At 53.7% G+C, this 21,917-nt stretch overlaps 1 protein-coding gene across 2 annotated transcripts in view; it reads right to left on the bottom strand.

Annotated features, from left to right (window-relative positions):
* Positions 1-21,917, bottom strand: part of HSPA12B (heat shock protein family A (Hsp70) member 12B) — an 86,451-nt gene that overhangs the window by 15,984 nt on the left and 48,550 nt on the right. For both annotated transcript variants that reach the window (XM_084626569.1, XM_084626570.1), the window contains 4 exons: positions 20,289-20,393; positions 19,615-19,731; positions 15,066-15,237; positions 5,700-5,786 (listed from right to left, as the gene is read on the bottom strand). In XM_084626569.1, the coding sequence (XP_084482695.1) occupies positions 5,700-5,786; positions 15,066-15,237; positions 19,615-19,731; positions 20,289-20,393 (481 nt within the window). The remainder of the gene's footprint in view (positions 1-5,699; positions 5,787-15,065; positions 15,238-19,614; positions 19,732-20,288; positions 20,394-21,917) is intronic.

Here is a 21,917-nt window from a genome sequence, read left to right as displayed (position 1 = left end):
CATTGTGCCTCGGTTTCCCCAGTTGCAATCTGGGGTTTGGAAAGTGCGCTGCAGAAGAGCAGAGCGGTGCAATTGCAAGCATGACACCTGGTGGGGTCTCAGATCTTCCTGCGGTTTCCTGTATGCCTGGAGCGAAGGAGGCTCCCAACTCCTTGGAAAGCGCAGGGGACAATTTCCTGGTGCAAGTGCTAGAGGAGCCAACTAGGGGGGAGCTTTTCTTGACCTGCTGCTCACAAACCGGGAAGAATTAGTGGGGGAAGCAAAAGTGGATGGGAATCTGGGAGGCAGTAACCATGAGTTGGTTGAGTTCAGGATCCTGACACAGGGAAGAAAGGTAAGCAGCAGGATACGGACCCTGGACTTCAGGAAAGCAGACTTCGACTCCCTCTGGGAACGGATGGGTAGGATCCCCTGGGGGACTAACATGAAGGGGAAAGGAGTCCAGGAGAGCTGGCTGTATTTCAAGGAATCCCTGTTGAGGTTACAGGGACAAACCATCCCGATGTGTCGAAAGAATAGTAAATATGGCAGGCGACCAGCTTGGCTTAACGGTGAAATCCTAGCGGATCTAAAACATAAAAAAGAAGCTTACAAGAAGTGGAAGGTTGGACATATGACCAGGGAAGAGTATAACAATATTGCTCGGGCATGTAGGAATGATATCAGGAGGGCCAAATCGCACCTGGAGCTGCAGCTAGCCAGAGATGTCAGGAGTAACAAGAAGGGTTTCTTCAGGTATGTTGGCAACAAGAAGAAAGCCAAGGAATGTGTGGGCCCCTTACTGAATGAGGGAGGCAACCTAGTGTCAGAGGATGTGGAAAAAGCTAATGTGCTCAATGCTTTTTTTGCCTCTGTCTTCACTAACAAGGTCAGCTCCCAGACTGCTGCACTGGGCATCACAACATGGGGAAGAGATGGCCAGCCCTCTGTGGAGATAGAGGTGGTTAGGGACTATTTAGAAAAGCTGGACGTGCACAAGTCCATGGGGCCGAACGAGTTGCATCCGAGAGTGCTGAAGGAATTGGCGGCTGTGATTGCAGAGCCATTGGCCATTATCTTTGAAAACTCGTGGCGAACGGGGGAAGTCCCGGATGACTGGAAAAAGGCTAATGTAGTGCCAATCTTTAAAAAAGGGAAGAAGGAGGATCCTGGGAACTACAGGCCAGTCAGCCTCACCTCAGTCCCCAGAAAAATCATGGAGCAGGTCCTCAAAGAATCAATCCTGAAGCACTTACATGAGAGGAAAGTGATCAGGAACAGTCAGCATGGATTCACCAAGGGAAGGTCATGCCTGACTAATCTAATCGCCTTCTATAATGAGATTACTGGTTCTGTGGATGAAGGGAAAGCAGTGGATGTATTGTTTCTTGACTTTAGCAAAGCTTTTGACACGGTCTCCCACAGTATTCTTGTCAGCAAGTTAAAGAAGTATGGGCTGGATGAATGCACTATAAGGTGGGTAAAAAGTTGGCTAGATTGTTGGGCTCAACGGGTAGTGATCAATGGCTCCATGTCTAGTTGGCAGCCGGTGTCAAGTGGAGTGCCCCAAGGGTCGGTCCTGGGGCCGGTTTTGTTCAATATCTTCATAAATGATCTGGAGGATGGTGTGGATTGCACTCTCAGCAAATTTGCGGATGATACTAAACTGGGAGGAGTGGTAGATACGCTGGAGGGCAGGGATAGGATACAGAGGGACCTAGACAAATTGGAGGATTGGGCCAAAAGAAATCTGATGAGGTTCAATAAGGATAAGTGCAGGGTCCTGCACTTAGGACGGAAGAACCCAATGCACAGCTACAGACTAGGGACCGAATGGCTAGGCAGAAGTTCTGCGGAAAAGGACCTAGGCGTGACAGTGGACGAGAAGCTGGATATGAGTCAGCAGTGTGCCCTTGTTGCCAAGAAGGCCAATGGCATTTTGGGATGTATAAGTAGGGGCATAGCGAGCAGATCGAGGGACGTGATCGTCCCCCTCTATTCGACATTGGTGAGGCCTCATCTGGAGTACTGTGTCCAGTTTTGGGCCCCACACTACAAGAAGGATGTGGCTAAATTGGAGAGAGTCCAGCAAAGGGCAACAAAAATGATTAGGGGTCTGGAACACATGACTTATGAGGAGAGGCTGAGGGAGCTGGGATTGTTTAGCCTGCAGAAGAGAAGAATGAGGGGGGAGTTGATAGCTGCTTTCAACTACCTGAGAGGTGGTTCCAGAGAGGATGGTTCTAGACTATTCTCAGTGGTGGAAGAGGACAGGACAAGGAGTAATGGTCTCAGGTTGCAGTGGGCGAGGTTTAGGTTGGATATTAGGAAAAACTTTTTCACTAGGAGGGTGGTGAAACACTGGAATGCGTTACCTAGGGAGGTGGTAGAATCTCCTTCCTTAGAAGTTTTTAAGATCAGGCTTGACAAAGCCCTGGCTGGGATGATTTAATTGGGGATTGGTCCTGCTTTGAGCAGGGGGTTGGACTAGATGACCTTCTGGGGTCCCTTCCAACCCTGATATTCTATGAGTCTATGACTCTATGATTCCACCCCACAACGGTTTGGGGCCAGAATCCTCTGCTTGGTTTTCAGCCAGTGCCGGGTGCTAGTTGAGAAACGGGGCTACCCCTGGAAGTTCGGTCCATGCTGTCGCTGCCCAGCGGGACAGGAGCATGCTGGCTTCCGTTAGGTTCCTGGGCAAGTGCCTCTCTCCTGCTCCAGACTAAAGATCTCGCCCCTTGTCACCCTCTCTCCAGCTGTTCCTGTAAGAGGGTCAGATTCTGGTGGAGCAGCTCAGGCAACAGCGGGGGTCTTCCTGCCCCCTCGCCCCCCTGCCGGCCTGTCCACGGTACGCAGAGCGCCCTGGGCCCTGACCGTTGCTGCCGGGTGGTGTGTGAAGATGGTTCTCTGCCAGCTGCTGCTGAGCATGAGGCATCGCTGGCCTGCCGGCACCCCCAGCAGAGGGAGATGGTGCCTCTCCCAAGTGGCTTGGCTCCTTGCTTCCCCATGCCACTGCCCCTCTGCCCAAGGACTCCCCCACCCAGGGGGTTCCCTGAGGCTGTGCTCTGGCCAGCCTCCTGCTGGCTGTGCATATGGGGTGGCTGGGAGTTTCAGCGAGGCGGCCCCAGGTTCCAGCAGCAGGTGCGTATCATCCCCTGCTCAGAGACCGAGGCGCGGCTGAGCTGGCTGGCTGCGCCCTCGCTCTGCTAAGACACGGGTGACGCTGGGAGGAACGGTTGAGCCCCTGCCAGCACCTGCCCTGTGCTGCCCAGGCTCACTGCCCTGGATCTAGCTGTACCCCAGCTGCTGGGGAAAGTCCAGCTAGCCCGACGACGAGGGCGTCCCATCGGCTCTGCTTGGCACGGGGGTCCCAGCGTCTGCCCGTTCCTTTGGGAGGCAGGGACCTGGCTGGCAGGTGCTGAGCGCATCAGTCCTAATGACTCTCATGGCAGCTGATGGGCTCGCAGCAGAAAATCAAGCCATTTAGTTAGGCCCCTAAATCTGGATTCAGGGGGCGTTCGCATCTGCAGTGTTTGCTGTATCAACGCTTCTCGCCGCCCTGCTCCCGCTTCCGCAGCCGTCGGGCGGGAGCTCATGCGCCTTCCGCTGCCGAGCGCGCCACGGTCCCTGGCTGAGGAGTGTTAGGAATCGTTAATTACTGAGCACGGTTGAGCCGCTAGGGATGAAGGCGCTGCGGCTCGGGTCGCTTCGTGTGGCTGCCAGCAGCTCCGGTCCATCTCATCTTCTGGGCTAGCTGTTCCCAGTGGGTAGAACACAGGCCTAGGAAAGGGCTCTCGCCCTGAGCCCATGGGGTGACCCTGGGCCAGTCACGTCCCTACTCCGTGCCTCAGTTTCCCCAGCTGTAAAATGGGGAGAACACCGCCGCCCTCGCAGACGCTAGCTCGTGGCTGCGTAGAAAGAGCTCTGGTGAACTGCAGCATTGGTTTGCAGCAGAGAAGAGACAGGAGTGGGCTAATATCAAGGGGATTCTGTCTTCAGGCTGCCGGCCTGGTGGCTCTCTCCTCCAGCCTAGTGTCATCACACAGGGTATCCCCTAAGCCCTGACCTGGGCTCTGTAGTCCAGGAAGGCACTGCTGACTGCATTACAGGCCGTGCCAGGCGACGGTGCAGTGTCCTGGGCCTGGGGGTGAAAGTAACATAAAGGACTTACCCGGACGCTGGAGTCCTAAGCAGGAGGCGTGGCCTCAACCGGAAGAGGCGGGGCCTTTAAAGCCCCGGGCCTTTTAAATCAGATTTAAAGGGCCCGGGGCTCTGGCTGCGGAAGCGGCGGCTGGGAGCCCCAGGCCCTTTAAATCACCGCTGGAGCTACCAGCTGCGGAGGTGTCCGGGAGCCCAGGAGCTCCAACCATGATTTAAAGGGCCCGGGGCTCCCAGCCACCTCTAGCGCAGAGGAGCCCCAGGCCCTCTAAATTGCCGGCCTGGGGAAGCCGGTACGTTGGGCCGTGTACCGGCTCTTTCACATCTGCCTGGGTCTGGGGGCTGCCGGACTGCGCCAATGAGATGAAATCACCCCAGCCCGCTCCCCTGCCCCCCAGCTGATTGCCACCCGTGCCACAGATTCTGCAGTGGGCTGGACCCACGTGGCAGCAGAGTTGGGGCCAGGGCCTCTGGACCAACTGCAGAGGGATATTCCCCTTGCTAAGTATAGCACAAAGCTGGCTCCCGGCCTGGGGCAGGCACCAGCTGGATTTATTTAGCTGCAGCTTAAGATCAGCTTTGTGCGGGCGACTGGAGAGAGCCAGGGCCAGCGGGGGAGGTTGCTGATTAGTGCCCAGGGATTTTCCCTCTCCAGAGGTCTCGTGGGCGTTGGCAGGGCTCTCCCTCCTGGGAAGGGAAAGTGGCTCCCACCCGCCTTTCTTTGTCCCTCTGCACCCTGGCAATGGGGGAGCTGGAGAGCAGCTGTGTCTAGAGAAACAGGGAAGCTTCCCCTCAGGGCAGGTCGTCCCATCACCGCCTCCTGCAGGGGATGTCTGTACAGCACCTAGACCCCCCCAGCTGCAGCGCCCTCACCCGGGGTACGGCAAAGCACCCTGCAGACGTTCCTGCGCTGCCAGCGGGGGCGCTGGGGAGTCACACCCCGGCTTGCTGTGCTCTGACGTCCTGTGTAGACGAGCCCCGCCGGTGTCAGGCCACTGGCTTCAGAGACACTTGGGAAGAGCCCGGGCCACTCCGTATGTCTGTCTCACCTCTCAAGGTCTTTCCTTGGCGCAAGGCTGACACCTTCCTATGTGTGGGGGGGAAGGGGGGCGGGTGGATCTGTTTGCTAGGGGGCTGGCCTGGGACTTGGGAGATTTGAGTTCAATTCCCTCCTCTACCACAGACTCCCTGTGTGACCTGGAGCCAGTCACTTAATGGCTCTATGCCTCAGTTTCCCCACCTTGCAGTGGAGATAATCACATGGCCCTGCCTCACAGAGGCGTGTGAGGGTAAGTCCAGTAAAGATTGGGATGCGCCCAGATACTACGATGACGCGAGCCATGGACGCCTTAGCCAGAGAGTTGCAGTCAGTTAACAGCGGCGTTCAATCCTAAGGGGGCTTATTTGTGGCTGTGTTTGGTCCTGTGGCCAGGGTGTGGAGGCTGCGCTCACGGGGGTCCTGGAAGCGGATCCCGTCCCCCGAGATGGTGGGCTCTGCTTTCGCCTCATTACGATGGGCCCCACCCACTTCCCGTTCATGAACAAACGGCCCCTCCTACCTGCCTGCATTTCGGACCACAGCTCGCCTACCCCCGACTCCACCAGGAAGGTCCTGCTGTGCCGGGAACGCCGGAGCTGCTCTCTGGCTGCAAGGAGAAAGCAAAGGGATCGGGTGTGAGAGGGCCACGGGGGGTGGCTGTGAGCCGGACAGGCTGTGTGGAGGTCTGACCTTGACGGTCATTCAAACCACCTCTCAGTGGAGTTCGGGGAGTCAGACCAGAAGAGCAAGCAGTGCTGCAGGGCACGGCCGAACTGGGGGCGAACCCAGGGCTTAGCTAGCAGAACGGCTGAGTCGAGATTGAGAGGGGAACCTCAGGACTGGACTGATGGGGGAGCGGTGGGTTGGGATTGAGGAGCATTGATGGTGCTGTGTGTGGGGACCCTAAGACTAGAATAATGGGGAGCCTGGGCTGAGAAAGGGGGGCCTCAGCTCTGCTGTATGTGGGAAGCCCAGGACTGGAATAACGGGGGGCTGGAGGGCTGGGATTGAGGGGCATCAGTAGAGCTGTGCGGGGGAGGTTTCCCTATATCTTGCCTGCATCGTGTCTGCCTCAATCGATGCTAATCATCTTTCATTTTTATGGCCTTAAAATCACCCCGAAATTGCCAGATAAAAACCTGCACCAAATTACGCATTGTGTTTTCTTGGGAGAGCGAAATCAAAGCTGCCCTGTGCAGGCGTCACCCAGAACTCGGAGACGCTACAGCGTGATCTGTCAGGCCGCGGTGACAAGGCTGCTGCCCACGCATCAGGGACCCGAGTTCCTGGCCTGTCAAGCTGGAGTGGGAGACGAGTGGGAGACGGCTCTCGGCCAGCTCAGCCAGCCCACCGCAGAACCCTCCAGGAGCAGCGCAGCTGGGCGGGGCAGGGCTCCACCCCGCAGTGGGTTGGCAGCAGCTGGCCTTGGTGTGGATGTCTCTGCTAGTGAACCATGGGCCGAGCCGCTGGGAGACGCAGGGCAGCATCTTTGTTTGTAACAGTGTGTGTGTGATACGTCCGCCCCCATTGTTCCAAAGCACTTAGCAGCCATTGCACCCAAAGGGTGCCCAGGGATCACTTCACCCCCACAATGCAGTCACCTCTGGGGTGGGGCTCGGCTGCTGTTCCGCAGCGCACAGCAACAATACGAGGAAGGAGAATACTGGCAGGGCGGGATGGGATTCACAGTGCAACTCCCTGAGCTGGAGTTTGGCCAGGACACGGGAGTTACTGCCCCATCGATGATCACAGGGCAACCAGAGCTTCTCTTCTGAATGACTGAGCAGCACAGAGCCCCACGTGCCACACTGGGGCCTTGCTTCAATACCCACTCAGAGAGCGGAGCACCCCCTAGCCTCTTGGTGAGGTACTGACTGGCTCAAAACTGACAGAGGGATATGGCCCCCCTAGTTACCAGCCCCCCGCATTTCCTCCCAGCCAAGCAATAAATAGCTTCGTGCTGCTCAGCTGTAGATCTGACAAGACCAGCAGCTGAGCCACTGCTGGCTTGTAACTCCCGTCTGGTCTGCACTGACCTCACCTCCTTCCCCACCCCCCGGGAGAGGAGTGGACAGGATGGCGCTGTGGCTCCCATGTTGTTCCTGGGTTGATTGTAACTTTGGGGTGGAGTTTCGCCCCCCTGCCCCCGAAGCTCTCATTACGCTGGGGCAGGGAGGAAACACAAAGATGCCAGATAAAAAGCAGGGCTGGCCAAGATGTGTTTGGTCAGCGAAGCCAGGAAGGGCGGGGAGATGTGTGGAGAGGGTGGGGCTGCCTGTCCAGGGGTCTATTTTCGGCTCACTGGGACGTGCTTTTCCCTGTTAGCTCATCAGCTTTTGCCCAAGGATGTAACAACAAACAACAGGCATGTCGCTAAACGCTCCCGTCCCACAAAACCTCTCGCTCTGTAAAACGCAGACATGGATCATGGGGAAGAAACAGGCCTATGGGGTCGGACTGAGCCCACAGCTCTCTGCGGTACATTTACTGCTATTCATTAATTATTATTATTCCGGTATGAACGCCATTGCCTCCCAGCAGCATGCTGAGCACCGTACACTGAGCACAGACAGGTCCCTGCCTCCAAGATCGTACAGTCTAGAGGCCAGATGCTCAGCTAGTGTAAATCAGCTTCAGTGGTGCAAGACGGATCTACACCTGTTAAAGCTCTCGCCTTGTATTCACCATTTGCGCCTGCTTTGTCCACAATGTCCTGGGCAATGATTCTACCGCTGGGGTACAGCTAGGGTAGGGATACCAGACATCCTGATATTAGAGGCGTTGTCTTATATATGCAACTATACGCCCCCCTCCCCCCCGGGGAAAAAAAAAAGTGTTCTGGTTTTTCACACTCGCTACCTGGTCACCCTAAGCTAGGGTACTTTCTCAGGAGGTAAATATTACAGAGCCTGCAGTGGAAACTAGGGCAATGAGCTGTGTTTAAGCAGCACCGCCCTCTGCTGGAGAGAACCAGAGCTGCTTAGCTGTGTGTCAGATCTTCTATACTTAGTGGAGATTCTCCTTTAGCTCAAGTAGCTTTAACCAGGGCTTTTAAAGCAAGGAACCTGGGTTCTGCCCCTGGTATTGTGAGGAAGTTCTCAGTGGCCATGGTGTCTACTCTGACACTCCTAGACAGTTCAGGATTTGCTCTAATGTCTTGTGGTGTGACTGCGCCTGAAAAACAGGTTGAAAGCTCAGCGGCTCTAAGTTTAACAAGAGGACGGGCAAAATGAAAGCCAAGGGACAAGAGGGAGAGGGAAAAACACAAGCAAGCACAGGGAAACCAAAGGCTTAGCTGAGACAGAGACAGTTTAAACTGGAAATTTAAGGCCAGGAAAGTAAGGGGGGGATTTGGGGACGCCCGGGGCAGATTGAAAGGAGAGCAAGAGATGTTTTTACAGATGAGAGACCTGTAAGAAAAGAGGGTTATGACCATGGGAGACTTTAATTACTCAGATCTTGACTAGGAAAACATCTATTGTCTGCCCAAAGCCGACCAGGTGTCTGGAGATATTAAAGCAAGGCAGGATATTTGCTTCTGTAATGCAGTTTGTCAAACAGCCAGTCAGAGGCTCTTCGGAGGAAATGAACCAAACAGAAGGAAGGCAGAAGTTGGACGAATAGATGAGCTGGAGATTGTACAACAAGAGGGGAAATCTTGTGGTTAAGACACAAAACCGGCCAGCTGTGTGGCCTTGGGCAGGTCGCACCACTGTTCTGTGCCTCTGTTTCCCCATTGGTAGAAGGAGGACAATTCTAGCTGTTTAGCTGGCCACCATGACTATAGCATCTCACAGGCATTACAACAGTAGGTAAGAATTATTGTTCCCATTTTACAGCTAACACCACAGCCCGGCTCTTATCTAGCGCTATTCATTGGTAGATCTCAAAGGAGGGCGGTACCATGATCCCCATTTTACAGACAAGGAACCTGAGGCCCAGAGAGATTAAGTGACTTGCCCAAGGTCATACAGGGAGTTTGGGGCAGAGCCAAGACTCAACTCTCCCAAGTCTCAAGGTCTCCCAAGTCGCAGGCCAGTACCTCCACCACGTGACCATCCCGCCCCAGTGAGGCTGGGCAGACAAGCAGAGCAATATTCTAACGTGCTCTGAGCTCACCTGCGAGAGAGGGACATTACTACGAACTCCTGCTACAGATGAGAAGGAGCCTGGCAGAGCTGCTGGGTACAGGACAGACTAGATTCTGTTCTCAGCTACACAGAACTGCAGAGGAACCAGGGCTGGATTCGGTTTCCAGTTATCTTGGGGTAAATCCAGAATCACGCACTGACTGCCACGGGGTTGGAGCCAGATTCTGATCTCCGTAACTCTAGTGTAAATCCAGACTCACCCTGCTGACTTCAGTGTGCGTCTCTCTAATGCTAAACCTGACCCAGGCTCATCTCTGGGATAGCGACGTGATGGAGCGACTGGGGATTTACACTGATTGGATCTGGCCAGCTGGACCTGAAAGGCCAGGCGCACTCCAGCTTGCTTGGAGTTCAGGATCGTGGATCTGACTTTGAACATCCAGGAAACAGCAAAGGACGTCCAGGAATCCGAACCAGACAGCGTAACCTAAATGAAGTCCCAAGTGAAGGGGTGGGAGGGGGTCATTCCCAAATAAGAGCCCTGAAATCAGCCCAGACAGTCAGAAAGGAACTGAGCTGTGGGATTTCTGTAAGCAGAGCAGCCGAGCGCCAGCCAAGTACCCATAATGCAGACCAGATGGGGCTGCCTTCCCCCTCTCACACTGACATTATTCGGATTATTTTTTGTTTTGATACGGGAACCCTCTGACCTGGCCTCAGTGAGCTCAGGAAACAGGGCTGGTTCCGTGGCTAATTTCCCAGAGGGGCCACTTGCTGCTTTGGAGAGACACTTTCCCTGCAGCCACAGGGGGCTCTGAAAGCTTTTGCCTTTCAAACACACCCACACCTACACACACACACATGTGCATTCACACCCCCACACACACACACGTGCATTCACACACCCACACCCACACACACATGTGCATTCACACACCCACACCCACACACACACGTGCATTCACACCCACACACACACACACGTGCATTCACACACACACACATGTGCATTCACACCCACCCACACACACATGTGCATTCACACACACAAACACACGCGCGCACACCAGCATGCACTCACACCCACACCCATCCATGCACACCCACACCCGCATGTGCACACACGTGCACGCACTCACACACACGTGCACGCATGCGTGCGCACACACACATGCGCACACGCCCACATAGACGCACACACACGCACGGGCCTCATTGTTTCGCCAGTGACTGTCCCGCTGGTGCCAGGGCGATGAGGCCTGATGACGGAGGGAGGGTCTCTGGGGCTAGCAGGACGGAGACGAGAAAGGGCAGAAGCCTTAAGAGCAACATGGAGCTTGACGGGACACAGACACGGGGACGTGGTTTGTGAACCACGGGTCTGATCCTCAGCAGCCGCAGCCAGTGTGGGCGCTCAGCGCCATTCAGGATCAGGCCCATCATGCCATGGGAATAGGGGTTCTGCAGAGCTCCTAACCTCTTCTTGCCCCACCCCCACCTTTGGAGCTTCGCATCTGCCCCCTCAGGGCCCTTCATGGCTCTGCCCTGCCCGGCGTACCCGCTCTTATCGTCCCTGCCCTGTCAATAGGTCACCTCCAGCACCTGCTCCTCCCCAGACCCTGTGACCTAACGCCTCCGGCCCCCATCTGCTGGGACACAGTAAGGACTCAGGCAGGCGGGGGGGCGAGGCTGGGGGGCCACCGGCGAGAGAGGGTTCAGACATGAACGTTGCGGGGACCCAATATAACGCATACACTCACCGCCCCCATATCTACACCTGGCCACGTACAACTCGGACGTGTTACATACACGCACACACACGAATACCCCAGCCGTATAGACGTAGACAGACGCTGGGAATGGGCGACAGGGAATGGATCACTCAATCATTGCTCTGCTCTGTTCGCTCCCCCTGGGGCACCTGGCAGTGGCCACTGTTGGAACACAGGATACTGGGCTGGATGGACCTTTGGTCTGAGCCAATACGGCCGCTCTTATGTTCTTATATCACACACACTCTCTCTCTCTCTCACACACACACAAATGATTCCTGGCCACATTGCCTACCCAGGTCCCGATTCCGAATGGTACTTCAGCACGAGCGGCCCCTTTGATTTCACAGGGACTACACATGTTTATAGCTACACATGTGCTAAAATATCTGACTGAACTGAGGCCAGGTCTGGCCTGTTGAGCTCCACATAACCTTCTTATCAGGACCTCCATGATCCCCCTTCCCCCATGTGTTGGTTACACTCTGTTGCTGTGTCTGGCCTTTGACTTTTCAGGGTCGGGAGTGAGCCTACCTCTGTGTCTGTACAGCACCTAGCACACCTGGGTCTTGATCTCGGTTGGAGTCTCTGGGTGCTAAAACCAGTGAAAATAATGACACATCTCCCATTACCAGAGCTCAGAGTCAGTCGAGGGGGTGGGGATTCTATCTCCAGCAGGTCCCATGCACTGTCGGGTGTAACATCCAGAATTAGCATCACTTCTGATTTGTCTGGAGCTGGCAGTTCATAGATTATAGAGAACAAAACCAGACGGGTCCATTGTGATCATCTCGTCTGCTCTCCTGTCTAACACAGGCCCTGAATTAATGCCTGTTTGAACTGCAACAGATCTTTCAGAAAATCATCCAATGTTGATTTTAAAATTGTCAGTGATGGAGAATCTGTCACAACCCCCGGTGAGCTGTTCCAATGGTTAATTACCCGCACTGTTAAAAATATGTACCTTATTTCCAGTCTGAATTGGTCTAGCTCCAACTTCTAGCCATTGGGTCTTGTTAGACCTTTCTCTGCTATTTTGAAGAGCCCTCCACATCAAATTTCTGTTTCCCTATAGGTACCTATAGACTGTGATCAAATCACCCCTTAACCTTCTTTCTGCTAAACGTAACCGGTTTGTTTCTCACTGTAAGGCAGGTTTTCCAATCTGTCAATCACTCTCGTGGCTCTTCTTTGAGCCCTTTCCAAGTTATCAACAGCCTTCCTGAATTGTGGGCACCAGACCTGGACCCAGGATTCCAGCCGCAGTCACACCAGTGGCAAATACAGAGGTCAAATAACTTCTCTGCTCCTACTCACTATTCTCTCTTTATGCATCAAATGATTGCAGGAGCCCTTTCAGCCAGAGCATCATGCTGGGAGCTCATGTTCAGCTGATTATTCAGCATGACCCCCCCCATTTTTTTCAGAGTCACAGCTTCCTAGGATACATCCCCCAATCCTGTAAGTATGGCCTTCCTTCTCGTTTCCCTACATCTATGACTTTACACATGGCCATATTAAAACGCATACTGTTTCCTTGCTCCCAATTTGCAAACCTAAACCAGATCTCTCTGTATCACTGACCTGACCTATTCATTAGTTACCACATCCCCAACATTATATCATCTGCAAACTTTATCAGCGATGATTTTATGTTTTCTTCCAGGTCATTGATAAAACTGTTAAATAGTGCAGGGACAAGAACCAACCCCACTAGAAACACACCCAATCGATGACGATTCCCTATTTACAGTTACACATTGAGACCTATCAATTAGGCAGTTTTTAAGCCAAATAATGTATGGCAGGTTGATTTTGTATCATTCTAGTCTCTTAATCAAAATGTCCTGTGGTACCAAGTCAAACATCTTACAAGGTCTAAGTCTATTACACCAACACTGTTACCTGTATCAACCAAACTGGTAACCTCGTCAAAAAGACATCAAGTTAGTCTGACAGGATCTATTTTCCATAAACCCATATTGACTGACATTAATTACATTACCCTCCTTTAACTCTTTATTAATCAAGTCCCTTATGACCCCTTCTGTCCTTTTGGCTGGAATTGATGTTGGGCTGACAGGCCTATAAATATCTGTGTTGTCCTGTTCACCCTTTTTAAATACTGGCACAACATTAGCTTTCTTACAGTTCCTTGGAAATTCCCCAGTGTTTCAAGACTTGTTGAAAATCAGCATTAACTGACCAGCAAACTCCTTGGCCAACTCTTTTAAAATTCTTGGTTGCAAGTTATTTGGACCAGCTGATTTAAAAATATCTAACTTTAGTAGCCACTGTTCAAACTCTTCCTGGGTTACTGTTAGAATGGAAAGAATTTCATCATCATCATCATCATGTGGTATGATGAGAACAGCCAGACTGGGTCAGACCAAACATCCATCTAGCCTAGTCTCCTGTCTTCCAACAGTGGCCAATGCCAGGTGCCTCAGAGGGAATGAACATAACAGGTAATCATCAAGTGATCCTTTCCATGTCGCTCATTCCCAGCTTCTGGCAAACAAGAGGCGAGGGACACTATCCCTGCCCATCCTGGTTAATAGCCGTTGATGGACCTATCCTCCATGAACTTATCTAGTTCTTTTTAACCCTGTTATAGACTTGGCCTTCACAACATCCTCTGGCAAAGAGTTCCACAGGTTGACTGTGTGTTGTGTGAAGAAACACTTCCTTTTGTTTGTTTTAAACCTGATGCCTATTAATTTCATTTGGTGATCCCTAGTTCTTGTGTTATGAGAAGAAGTAAATAACACTTCCTTATTTACTTTCTCCACACCATTCATGACTTTATAGACCTTAGTCATATCTCCCCTTAGTTGTCTCTTTTCCAAGGTGAAAAGTCCCAGTCTTATTAATCTCTCCTCATACAGAAGCCGTTCCATATCCCTAATAATTTTTGTTGTCGATTTCTGAACCTTTTCCAATTCCAATATATCTTTTTTGAGATGGGACGACCAGATCTGCATGCAGTATTCAAGGTGTGGGTGTACCATGGATTTATATAGAGGCAAGATGATATTTTCTGTCCTATTATCTATCCCTTTCTTAATGATTCCCAACATTGTGTTCTATTTCTTGACTGCCGCTGCACATTGAGTGGATTTTTTCAGAGAACTGAAGTCAATGACTCCAAGATTTCTTTCTTGAGTAGTAACAGCTAATTTAGACCCCATTTTTTTATAGGTACAGTAGGGATTATGCTTTCCAATGTGCATTACTTTGCATTTATCAACATTGAATTTCATCTGCCATTTTGTTGCCCAGTCACCCAGTTTTGAGAGATCCTTTTGTAGCTCTTCGCAGTCTGCCTGGGATGTAACTATCTTGAGTAGTTTTGTATCATCTGCAAATTTTGCCACCTCACTGTTTACCCCTTTCCCCAGATCATTTATGATGTATCTGGCATTGCACAAGCCACAGAATGAGACAGTGGAAAGAGCTGGCAGTCTAACAGATGAGCACAGAGAAGAGGAGTGCCTTGGGAAAGCCCAGGGTGGCGGGAACCCAGGGCTTCCCTGGTGGTAGAAGGAAATCTTCAGCAAGGATTTGAATGGGGAAAGGGTTTTGTTTTGGCAATCTGCAACTGGTCCTAGCATAGAAGCAGCAGGGAGCCGGGACTGAGAGAAGAGATTAACAGAGCGGCACGGCTGGTGATGCTGAGGGGGCTATATTAAGTGGAGAGTTGCAGGCTGGGAAAGCCTAGGGATGTTTTCTGAGAAAGAGAGACTGGTTCTGCCCAGGAGTCCCGAACCAGCCCCTGCCAATGCTGAGCAGCCCCCACAATTTGGCCATCACCCTCTGCCGGGACCTGCAGCACCCTGCTAGTCTCCCCCCGGGGGACTTTCTTGAGCAGAGATGGCCAGTTGTGCTGAATTGTACAACGCAGACACACAGTCTGTCGGGATCGGGCTGGGGCCAGCGAGCTAATTCCGCTTGTGGCCCACCCCACGGCTCAGCTGTCCCCAGATCCCCAGACAAGGTGTCCATAGTACAGCAGTCGCTTACCCTGCCTGAAGCTGGAGTCGATGGAGAGCTCTGGTGCGAGGCCATTGGCTAGAGGTTTGCAGCTCAAGTCAATCAGCTGATTGAGGCGGAGTTTCCTGCAATAGATGGAGGCTGCTTCCGGCTCCAGCGCGATCAACAGCTGCTCTGGGTTTGCAGGGGGAACCAAGCCGGCCTGTGGAGCGTAGGAAGGCAAGGGACAAAGGCGGTTACAAGGATAGGCAAAGGGAAAGAGGCTGCATAAGGAGGTCACGCTGCCAGCTCAGTGTGATGGCAGAGATGATTGGCTTGGTTATCTGACCCACTGGGGATCCATGGGTGTATGCTCCCTGCAGGGCCCCGCCTTGCGGCATCAGCATGTGCTCTCAGGTGGTGAATCACTGAGCTGATCTGAAGGCTTCTGGACTCAGGCTGTGAATCAAAGAACCCTCCTGCTTTCCCAGGGTTGTGCCCCTTTCCCTCCCTGCCCCTGTGGGCCCCAGGGCAGCTAATGTCTCCCATCTCACTGTGGGTTTCAGATCCTATCACTGACCTGCGGAACTCACTGCTGCAGGACAGGCTCGAGGGCAAAGCAAATAAGGTGGTACATTTTCTAAAAACAAGGATTAGCCACTGACAGGAATAAGATCTGCATCTAGAATGGTGCTATTCAGAATACAACAAGCCAAGGCCTACCAGTCCTCATGGATGCAGCTACAGCCACGAGTTACCTTCCCCACGGGACAGTATTGTGTAGCCCACTGTTTAAGCGTGTGTGTTAAATGTTCCCCTCTAGTAGCTGGTCTGCCAAAGAGGATAAGAGCCCACTGCTGCTACCAGCTAATGGAGTTACCCCTTTACCTCAAACAGTAGAGGCCCATGCTGTAAAGAACATGGAAATCACTCGACTAGATCAGTCCAGGATCCATCTAGCCCAGTTCCCTGTCTCCTATGGGCAGCACTAGCTGCTTCGGAGGAAGGGGCAAGAACCCCACAGCAGGGAGATGTGGGGAAATCTGCCCCCAGGAGGGTCTCATTCTAACTCCTAATACCTAGACACAGGCTGAAGCCCTGAAGCCGGAAGCTTTATACCCCTTCTAGCCCTATCTAGCCCTTCAGTGCTGAAGGTCCCAGGCTCATCCCAGGCTGGCCCGGGGTACAGGGGCTACAGCACTCATTGCACTGTGGGGTTTTGCACCTTCTTTTGAAGCCCCAGCCACTGGCTGCTTGAGGAGACAGGATTCTGGGCTACAGGAATGGCTGGGGGGGGTTGCCACGCGACCGGCCCTGTGGACAGGCTGCTGGGGGAAGAGCGGGGTGGGCCTGTGACCAGCTGCTGGGAAGTGCTGTTAGGCACGCCCCTTGGATGGACTGCTGGGGGATTGCCGTGGGGCAGGCCCCTTGGATGGACTGCTGGGGGATTGCTGTGGGGCAGGTCCCATGACCAGCTGCTGGGGGAGTGCTGTGGGACAGGCCCCAAGGATGGGCTGGTAGGGGAGTGCTGTGGGGATGGCTGTGGGACAGGTCCCATGACCAGCCACTGGGGGAGTGCCATGGGGCAGGCCCCTTTGATGGGCTGCTAGGGATTGCCGTGGGGCAGGCCCCGTGACCAGCCGCTGGAGGAGTGCCATGGGGCAAGTCCCAGGGATGGGCTGCTAGGGAGGTGCTGTGGGCCAGGTCCCATGACGAGAGCCGTGGGTCAGGGATGGGCTGCTAGGATTTTGCCATGGGGCAGGTCCCATGACGAGCAGTAGGGGCAGTGCCATGGAGCAGGTCCCATGACCAGCCGCTGGAGGAGTGCTGTGGGGCTGGCCCCACGGATGGGTTGCTGGGGAGGTGCTGTGGGCCATGATGAGCGGTGGGGGGAGAGCCGTGGGGCAGGCCCCAGGGATGGGCTGCTAGGGATTGTCGTGGGGAGGATCCCATGACGAGCAGCAGGGGCAGTGCCGTGGGGCTGATCCTGGGGTCTGACTCCTGTCAGACACTGTACCCAGCAGTCAGGTCTGTGTTCCTGCCCTTCCCCGTGTGGGACAAAGAGGAGCCCAGAGCTGCCAAGTCAGGCAAACCACTGCCGTGGCCCCGGCTCCTCTCTGAGAGCAGGCGTCGTTCCTCCTGACCCCGCTGCATCCTGGATGCCAGCCTGGCGGAGTCCAACGCTGCTTTATCCAGCCTCAATTATACCCTGCTGGAGCCAGCTAATAAACCCGAGAGACGCCCAACCCCTAATCACCTGCGGTCTGTCGCCCTCTCCTTCCCGCAGCTCCCCCTCCTTTCCCCTCCCCTTCCCCCCTTGCTCTCTCTGCGAGCAGATCTCCCCTCCACCCTTCACGTCCCCTGTTGATGTGGCTGTGAAACAATACAGCGGGGCGGGGGGGGAGCAGAACCGATCTGCCGGGGAGGGGACTGTTCTGGCCCCCACACAGACCCATGTTCTCATCTGCTCGCCGGGAGCCAAGACGTGGTCAGCTGAAGCAGCAGCTTGGAGCACACCACAAGCAGCTCGGTGGGCCCCAGAATCAAATCCTCCACAAGCCCCTGAAAGGACATTATCTCCTGCGGGGGAAGGAAACGCACAAGGATGTGCTGGAATGGCCCTGGGAAGTGCTAGCCCTGGCTTTGCGGGTCAGTACCAAACGAATGTTCCAGCACCATGCTAGAGGACCCTGGGCTCTCTTTTGGAAGAGCCGGGGAATCAAAGTCTTGGTCACTGGAGGTCCTTAAAGAGACCAACAAAACAGGGTTGTTAGTCCCTGGCCCTAGCCCATTCTGCCTCCCTAGATTACTCCGACAGTTTCGACCAGCGTCCTTCATCCACTGGACTAAACTGTCGTGCAGCACTGCAGTGCGTTGCTACGTTCCACCCCAGAAGTGGCTGCATGAGCCCTGAGGAGAGCCTATAGATCAGCCTGTGAGGTGACCAAAGAGCCAGCAAAACCAAACTATCGGATCTGATTTACTCAATGACGGGTTCTCAATGAGGGATCAATTGCTGGGAGGGGAGCGGTTAATGCAAGGGTTCTCAAACTGGGGGTCGGGACCCCTCAGCGGGTTGCAAGGTTATTACATGGGGGGTCGCCAGCTGTCAGCCTCCACCCCAAACCCACCTTTGCCTCCAGCATTTATAATGGTGTTAAATATATTAAAATATGTTTTTAAATTTATAAGGGGGGTCGCACTCAGAGGCTTGCTATGTGAAAGGAGTCACCAGCACCAAAGTTTGAGAGCCACTGGGTTAATGGGATGCCTGTTCTAGTTTTACATAACATAAGAACGGCTACATTGGGTCAGACCAAAGGTCCATCTAGCCCAGTATCCTGTCTTCTGACAATGGTCAGTGGCAAGAGCGTAAGAGGGAATGAACAGAACAGCGCAATTATCGAGTGATCCATCTCCTGTCGTCCACTCCCAGCTTCTGGCAAGCAGAGGTTAGGGACGCCCAGGGCATGGTGTTTTCGCCCAGTTCCAGCAGAAACGCCCATGTGTTCACCAGCAGGCGGGGTCCCTGAAAAGCACTCCTGGATCAGTCCAGGGCCAGCCCTAGGTGTTTTGCTGCCCACGGGAGAAAATGTTTTTGGTGCCCCCAAGCAGATGAGAATAAAACCAACAACCCAGCTGAGCAATGTGGCACCTCTGACAAGTGACGCCCAAGGCAACCACCCTGTCCGCCTGTCCCTACAGCTGGCTCAGGATCAGCACTCCAGGGGTATGGAGAACACAGACTGAATTAGGGCATGCAGTCCATCCCCCAGCCGGTATGAGGGCATGTAGTCACAGCTGGGTTACGGCCATCAGTCCTGGGCAGCTCTAGAGACACGGGGGTTCAGAAAGAAGTGGCAAACGCTACCAAGGATTGGCGGAGAAGGACAGATGGTAACTGTCTCGCTGGGCTGAGTGATGACTAATGGGGGGAATATGGTAATAGCCTACAAGCGTGTGGACAGGGCAAGGGTAACAATCCTGCCTGGCTCGACAGCGACTGTTGAACTCGGGGGCTACACCACTAAAAGCATGAACACCACTGCTTGAGGTAAAGCAGTAACTCCCCTAGCTGGCAGCTATAGTAGACTGTTATCCCCTAGATGCTAGAGGCATCAAAGACTCTACTCTGCTAGCATGAGACGCAGCTCGTCCCAAGCATCTGAGAGCAGGCATTCAAGTTCCACTCCAGGTGCTACTTTTGCAACCTGCCCCCTCGTGGGCCATCAGGAGGGTTTGACCCCCGAATCTTCAGCAGTACAAGCACCAGCCGCTCCTTCTTCAAGTAAAGGAGTAACTCCATTAATTTGAGCTGGGTTGGACAAAGGCTTGGAGAATGGACTGTACACTACTTATGGCTTTAGTCCCCTGCCACTTGGGTCATTCAAAACCAACGCGAACAGCACTCTGGAGAACATAAACTTTAAAAATACCCAGACAGGTTAGAGGAGATTGGACATTGCAAAGTAACACCTGCCCTGGCCCAGGAGTGGGGGACGGGAAAGATGGGACCTAATAAATCTCTGGCTACAATGATCCTACAAATCCTTGGAAAACCCCACAAAGCCAAGAAGGGAACCAACACGAGACACCTGACCTTGTATGCTGCTTCCCTCATGAACTGCTTGGCTGGCTGTTTCCAGATGGCAGGCACTGTAATCACCCAGCGGATGGCCTCTTTCTCTTGCAAAGATGGACACTGGTCCTTGAGCTCCTGTTGTAAAAGAAGCAGAAACTGATAGCCAAACCCCATGCTTCAGGGCATACAATAATGGCCTATGGGCGGGTCAGGAAGGAATACCCCCCGGATGCCATTGTGCCACTGGATGGATGCATTATTGAGAGACAGGTGAGTTATTGGCCCCGGACAGCAGCATTCCTAGTCAGACAGGGAGGCTAATGGAATGAATGGGTCATGGAAAGAACTCCCTGCTGAGTTCTGGAGCTCAGGGTAAAGGCTGTGTTGGGTACGGGATGCTTGCCCTGACATTGCCTCTGTTGTATCTCCTCTGTGAGCTGGCACCTTTCACCCACACTAAGTTCACACAACAGAGGGAAAACCAGACCCCCTTCTGAGCTAGCTAGTCCCAGGACAAAGTCCTGCCACCCCCTCAGTGCTTGCAGCCAAATCCACAGGAGGGTGGTTTCCCTGGCCCATGCCAGCTCTGCTGGGGTTTATCCCCAACTGGCAGGGATTCCACTGGGAAATTCCCCAGTATTTGCAGCTGACTCCCAGGCCTTCCCCCGCCCCACCCCGGGGAGCTGGACTACCTGCACGGCGTGCTGCTTGAAGAAGCGAAGGGCGTGTGCAAACACCTCCAGCGCCTGGACCTTCTTCCCGTTCACGGCTTCTAATTCGGTTTTCATGGTGAGGTCCTAGCAAAGCAAGACAAACAGCCCGAGATGGTCACGGCCTGAGCCCTGGCCTGCCCCTCGGAGCATGCCCGGCACAGAGCAGGGAGGAGTGCACTGGTTTCTCCAGTGGAGGGTGTGACAGATGTGGAAATTTCCAGCAATGTCCTTGAAAAACATTATTGAATGAAGTGAAGTATCCTCGGAGGCCATTGCATTAAATGTGAAGGATCTGTGTTACTGTAGGCCTGGGTGATCAAAGGGCTGTACTGAACCATTGAGCAGACATGAATGGTCTTCTGGGACAATGTACGTGAAGCGCATTTCCTGGAAAACATCGGGGGGCACGGTGTGAATGCAAATTCCTCCCTGCCCCTGTTATGCAAACCCCAGCCTTTTGAAGCTGAGGAAGGGACTAATGTTTATGGATTATCTGTTCCCTGACTCTGAAGAACAATGGCCCAGGCTGGATAAAGGAAAGACTAACCTATGCATGGGGCTGCTTGTTGTGGATGGAGGCTGTTATGAACTTGTACCCACAGAAAAACCCCTTGGTGGGGCCTGAAGGGCTGATTCCTGCAACAGTGCTTGCTGTAGGAAGCTTATTCGCATGTGCATCAGGGCTTTTATTGTGTTTCGTATGGTTTCTCCGTGACGCTTTTACCGTCAGAATCAATGTGCTTGCTCAGAAAGAGCTGGGTGGTAACATCTAGCTGTGGGCAATGTCACGGTCTGTAGCCTGTGGAGAGATAGCGAAGTGCAGATGCTGGCCTGGTTAGGCGTGTGAGAACAGCACAGTGGAGGCAGGGAACTGTGCAGCCTGGAAATACCCCAGGCAGGAGGGAGAGAGATGTGGGTCTCCGCCCAAGAGAGGTGATGGCTGGGGGGCCCGACGCCTTATCGAGGCAACAGAGGGGAAATGCAGGTGCAGTTGCCCTGAACGGTGACAGAGGGACTGTGCCAAATCCAGCACCTGGAGCGCTGACAAGGAGCTGGGTGCTGTGAGCCCATGAGCTGTTGCTAGAAGTTCTCATCCTCTGCGGGGGGCAGTCACTTAGGCCTCCCAATTGACCTCAGCAAGAGCAGGATCGAGCGCAGTGTTCGGCCATGCGGCTACCTTCTTCGTCCGCTCGGACCTGGAGCAGGTGGAATGGCGAACCCACCCAATCAGCAGAGAGGAAACCAAACAGCCATTACCTGGAAGGTGCCGAGGTGCCCAACCCACTGGTCCTTCCTCTGCAAGGATGAGGGGGAAGAGCTACATGGAATTACCTCCCGATGTGGAGGTGAGGGTGGGGGGAAAGGCTGGGGAGTGCAGGCAGGAATGAGGAGGGAGGGAGCTCCACCCATTGGACGTGCTACGGGAGTTGGTGCAAAAAAGTTCCGTGATGCCACATCACTGCACTCAGAAGTGTTCGAATTCGGCATCATGGGAAATAGCAGGTTGAGATCTGCCCTCCCCTGCAGAGTGATAAATCGACAGTTGTGGGGGCTAGAACCTAGCTCCTCCTGCTCCAAAACCCACAGGTCCCTAGTACTTTAGCTAAA

The sequence above is a fragment of the Lepidochelys olivacea genome (genome assembly GCF_965140295.1).
Source record: "Lepidochelys olivacea isolate rLepOli2 genome assembly, chromosome: 4".
NCBI lineage: Eukaryota > Metazoa > Chordata > Testudines > Cheloniidae > Lepidochelys > Lepidochelys olivacea.
The sequence above is the reverse complement of the archived record's forward strand: the minus strand, read 5'-3'. Positions and strand labels throughout refer to the sequence as shown.